This window comes from Oryzias melastigma, linkage group LG2 (genome assembly GCF_002922805.2).
Source record: "Oryzias melastigma strain HK-1 linkage group LG2, ASM292280v2, whole genome shotgun sequence".
Taxonomy (NCBI): Eukaryota; Metazoa; Chordata; class Actinopteri; order Beloniformes; family Adrianichthyidae; genus Oryzias; species Oryzias melastigma.
This window is the reverse complement of record NC_050513.1, coordinates 3055745-3060521: the sequence shown is the minus strand read 5'-3', so window position 1 is coordinate 3060521 and position 4777 is coordinate 3055745. Positions and strand designations below refer to the sequence as shown.

General features: G+C 36.6%; 2 protein-coding genes across 2 annotated transcripts in view; both read right to left on the bottom strand.

Moving 5' to 3' along the window:
* Positions 1–1170, bottom strand: part of chst10 (carbohydrate sulfotransferase 10) — a 15871-nt gene extending 14701 nt beyond the window's left edge. Inside the window, exon 1 of the mRNA XM_024294516.2 lies at positions 568–1170. Within this exon, the coding sequence (XP_024150284.1) occupies positions 568–661 (94 nt within the window). The 5' untranslated portion in view covers positions 662–1170. The remainder of the gene's footprint in view (positions 1–567) is intronic.
* A 1047-nt stretch (positions 1171–2217) lies between these two features.
* rpl31 (ribosomal protein L31) lies at positions 2218–4362 on the bottom strand. Its single transcript, XM_024294363.2, has 5 exons — positions 4224–4362; positions 3701–3804; positions 2836–2961; positions 2379–2491; positions 2218–2298 (listed from the first exon to the last, which is right to left on the bottom strand). Exons 2-5 carry the CDS (start codon positions 3802–3804, stop codon positions 2267–2269), a joined length of 375 nt encoding a protein of 124 aa, XP_024150131.1. The 5' UTR covers positions 4224–4362; the 3' UTR covers positions 2218–2266.
* Positions 4363–4777: the final 415 nt, after the last annotated feature.

Here is a 4777-nt window from a genome sequence, read left to right as displayed (position 1 = left end):
AGCTAATATTTTTAGTTGGCTACTAATTTCAGCATTATTAGCTATGAGCACTAGCATCTTCAGTGACAAAATTCAGTTTACAGCATCCACACTAGCATTATTGCAGGTATTGCTATATATCTAGTTCATAGTTATGTTAAAAGTTATGGGTTTAAAGTTTTAAAATGTAGTTTTAGAGTGTTCAATAAATGTTTATCCTGTTCAGCTGTGACCTCAGGTGTGTTTTGGATCTTGCCCCCTACAGTAGGCGATTGAGTTTGACACCCGTGGAGTCATTTTAACAGAAAATCTGATAAGAAAAACCTTGGTTGCTATGGTTCGGTCCATTGTTTGAATTCTTTTAATGCAGATCTTAAACTTTTTCAAAGTTTTTGATCTTCTAGTGTTAAAGTAAAGCATGATTTTGCTCCACTTTAAGGGCTAAAAATAGTCTTAGATGCTTATTTATTACAAATAAAAGGAAAATGCTGCCATAATCTAACAGATGACATCAATTTATACAAAATCCCCTCGGATCTGAGAGTCAGACTTCACAGATCAGCATCTCGGATGACTCCAGCATCTTACCGTCAAAAGTTCTGAAGCTGAAGAACCTGCTCACGAAGATCAGAACGAGCAGAACCCATCCACACGCCCCGAGCAGCAGGAAGTGGTGCCGCATGGTCCTCCAGCATCAGCCGACTCGAAGGTGAGACCTGTCCGTGTCCGGGGGACACCGCGCAACTTCACCCCGCCTTAACGCGCGTCATGTGCGTGACGGACGGCCGCCGGTCTCCTCTGGAGAGCGCACCGCATGCCTTCAGTGTCGTTCTCGACGGGAGACAGACGTGAAACGCCACAAATTAGAAGTGACGCGACATTTTATTTTGAAGGCTAGCAAACAGCTCCAGAGTTAGCTCGCGGACATAGCTAAGCGGCCAACCAAACTTGTCCCGTTTAAACCAAGAGGATTTCAACAATTGTTTTTATTTTTCCTGATTATATTTTCATAAATCTACTACCATAGAGATGGCGGACGTCATTTCTCCTCACGAAGTGTGTTTAAAAGCAGCACAAACATGATAAAATCCGTAGAACGATGCTATCTAGCCCGATGAATCCGTTACTCTGAGCGTGTTTACAAATCTAGCAGCTCCACCTAGCGACGACAGCCCGTCATTGCATCCGTCTGCTTCTTTGGGAGTTTTTGCCGATTGACAGACAATTGGACGGCGCGTTATCGCCACCAAGTGGTAGGAGTAGGAATTACTCTGTATGTAGGTAAAGAAAACGTAAATTTTTGTGGGTTTTTAATATTTTGTGAAATAAATAAAATCTGAATATTTTGATCAAAACAAGACTGTACTATCCTTTTGTGCTAAACTTTGGTGTTCAAATTAAGGTCCTGAAATGCATGTAATCATGGGTCATAACTGTTTTTTAGGTAATTAATGTACAAGATGAGGGTTATAATCATCTTATTTTATTTAAATAACTTCTGTTGCATCTAAAATACTAAAACTGCACTGGAATCAACATTAGACAACTCTATTTGTTTAACTTTAATAACCATTTTACCTTTTTTAAAATCAATTCAAACACTTGCAGGCTTTTATTTTGACATTTTCTGAAGAATTTCTGGCTTTTTCCAGCTTTTTTTAAAAGTACTGATTTATATTAAAAATCAGTGAGTAGAATCGCAGGATAATTAGGGAATCATTCAAATGTCATAGTTTTTATCAAAAAATAACTCCTAAAGTTCAGAATTTAAAATTTAATTTTGCTTTTCTAAGGATTTAAATTAAAATTTCTGAAGCACAGATGAGAAGCTTTAATTCTGGCATAATCAGCTAAATATTTACTGTTAACATGAAACTACACATATTTGCACAAAAACCCAATTGTAGTAGTTAAGGTAGCACATTTGATGGTAAATATTAAAAATTCAAGAAAATTTGTGCTTTATTCTGTTAAGAAAATTCTGTGTCAGACGATTTGGTCTTTTAGCCTTTGGTCTAAAGTTCATAAACATTTAAAACACATTTCAATCTTAATCCTATTTTAGAAAATGCATTTTATTTTGAAAATCCACCTGTGCGTCCACATCTATCAGTTCAGGGAAAACAAAACTCTGAATCTTTAATACACCAAAGAATGTATTTTTTTTATGTTTTGTCCTTCAGATTTTTATTTAACTCTACAGGAAAAAAAAACAAAAAAAAAGAAATGAAGACAAAAACATTTTTATACATTTATTCTGATCATGAATAAATTTATTGTGACAGGTTTAGTTTTCATCAACGTTGACTGTCTGCAGACCTGTGGAGAAGAACAAGAGCAGACGGTGAGACTTTGGTTTCATGGATCAAGCCGGTGACTGATGGCGTCGGCGTGCGTACCTTTGCATGTGGTGACTGGAACGTATGTGACCAGGGTGTACAGTTTGTTGGGGGAGTCTTCGTCCTCGTTACGCTTCCTGGAAAGCCGCACGCGCATCCTGTACGGTACGTTCCTGCAGAACAAGGAGGTTAAAAAGTATAATCACTGATTTGTTAAATGAGATAAACTCATCCTTTAACTATTAACTGTTTTTAACAGCACATCTGATTAATTTTGTCTTTGAAGTTCATAAAGTAAATCATGTTTTTTTCTCTTTTCCGACAACAATCCAGTGTAAAATGAGCTGATATTTTTTCAGAATAAAAGCTCTTATTTTTTTGTTTTTATTGTAAACTTTGATATTCATAAAATTTTATTAGAGACAGAAACAGTTTTGGAGAAATGAGGAACTTCTAACACGACTATATTTGCTCCACCCGAGACGTGGTTCTTTGTCACGACGCCATCCCGGCTTACCTGACACCTTTGCTCCACACGGCCTTGTTGAGACGAGTGTCGATGCGGACGTCGGGGGTTCCCATCTCCTTCATGGCGAACTTACGGATCTCGTTGATCGCACGAGGAGCTCTCCTCTTAAAGCTCCTGCGAGAGGAAACCAACAAAAACGGCGTTCATTTGAGATAACACCTGAAATCTCAACCAGATTTTAACTCCAATATTTACTCACTTTTGTTGAAAATGATCAAGTACTTGCTAATCATTAACAAATCAAAATTCTATGCAACAATTTAAAAAAATGACTTTTTATTAAATAAAACTTGTCCTCTAGATTTGACTCAATATTGGAAGTTTTCAGCACAAAATATGAATCTGTACAATAAAAATAATTTTAAAAATGTAATGAAAAAGTTTTATTAGTTTTATTTTGATTATGCATCAGAATTTCTGATCAAACTCATTTACATCATTATTTCGAACAGTTAAAACTGTATTTTTAGAGTTAAAACAAAAAAAGTTTTGTGCTAAATCTCAATGTCATCCAGCAACACCATTTTTTTAATTTAAACCTGAACATCTCTCAACCACTACTGAACTAAATCCTTCAGTAAATACAGATGAAATTTACAACTTTTCAATGCAACTAATGTGAAGGTGTGGAACTCTGGGAAATGTAGTTTATAACACAATTTTGCCGTGAACGTCTTTTTTCCCTTTCGATTCAGTTTGGTAAATATTAATTTTATTAATGAATGCCAACATATTTGTATAACCTAAAGATACATTGCTTAGTTGAGATTTGGTCCCTTTGAATACATTTTTTATGCTAATATGAACACATTTATAAATAAACCAATACAAGGATGAAGGCAGCTGCACTCACACTCCATGGATGCGCTTGTGGATGTTGATGGTGTACTCTCTGGTCACCACCTCGTTGATGGCTGAACGCCCCTTCTTTTTCTCTCCTTTCTTAGTCGGGGCCATCTGCAGAGAAGAACATATTTAGTTATCATGCGTTTGCAATGGAACACAAGTGTTAGCATGAAGCTAACTTACAGCGACAACTACAACTCCATGTCAAAGTTTAGTCAAAAGAAGGAAAAGGGGGATAATATTATTATATGTTATTTTATTCCAGATAATGTCTTGCCTCAACATTAATCTTAACTGCAGTAAACCTTCAGCTCAAAGCGGTCATGCTGTGGAGCCACATCGGCGATTCAGGTGCTAACCACTGTGCCGCTATATCTTCATAAATCTACGTTTACCGCCGATAAAATGCGGCAAAACTCACAAAATAGTGCTTGTGTAACTATATAAAACACTTATTTGTGCGTTCGTGTCTTCAAAAACAAAGGATGGTGCCAGATTCTACACAAATTTTCTATCGAAAAAATACTCACCTCGGCTCTTGGCTGAGGCGGAAGTCGGAAGGACGGACTCAACGCAAAGGATCGTGGGTAAAGGAAATTGTTCCGTTAACATTTACTTACCGGAAATACACAATGATAAAGGTTCCGCGTGTGAATTTGAGCAAAAGAACACAGACATTTGACAAAGAATTAAGTAATAAAAATATTTGTACCCTGTTCCAGAAAGAATTAGTTTCTGTTCCTCGTATTGTTTCTTATTGGAATGGTTTTGTGAAAGACTTAAACTGGAAAAAGACTTGAGTAATTCCAAATAGGTATTTGATAACAAATAAGATACGGGAAGCTTCTTTTAAAATTATATCCAAGTTTTATCCTGCGAACCATGTTATGTCCAAGTTCAAACGGGACATTGATGTAAAATGTTCCTTTTGTGGAAACCACCCAGAGACTGTTCAGCACCTCTTCTGGATCTGCCCACATACCAGGTCTTTTTGGAGGACTTCAACAATTTTATCATTGCTCATCTACAGAAGGACTTTATTTTAAAATGGGAATATATGTAAGGGATAATACCCGACGAAGTG

Coding starts and splice junctions, on each gene's coding strand:
- rpl31 (XM_024294363.2), bottom strand. CDS start 3,804: ATGGCCCCGACTAAGAAAGGAGAGAAAAAGAAGGGGCGTTCAGCCATC. Junction 2,962..3,700: donor CACAAGCGCATCCATGGAGT/GTGAGTGCAGCT, acceptor TTCCTCTCGCAG/GAGCTTTAAGAGGAGAGCTC. Junction 2,299..2,378: donor TCCAGTCACCACATGCAAAG/GTACGCACGCCG, acceptor TCTTCTCCACAG/GTCTGCAGACAGTCAACGTT.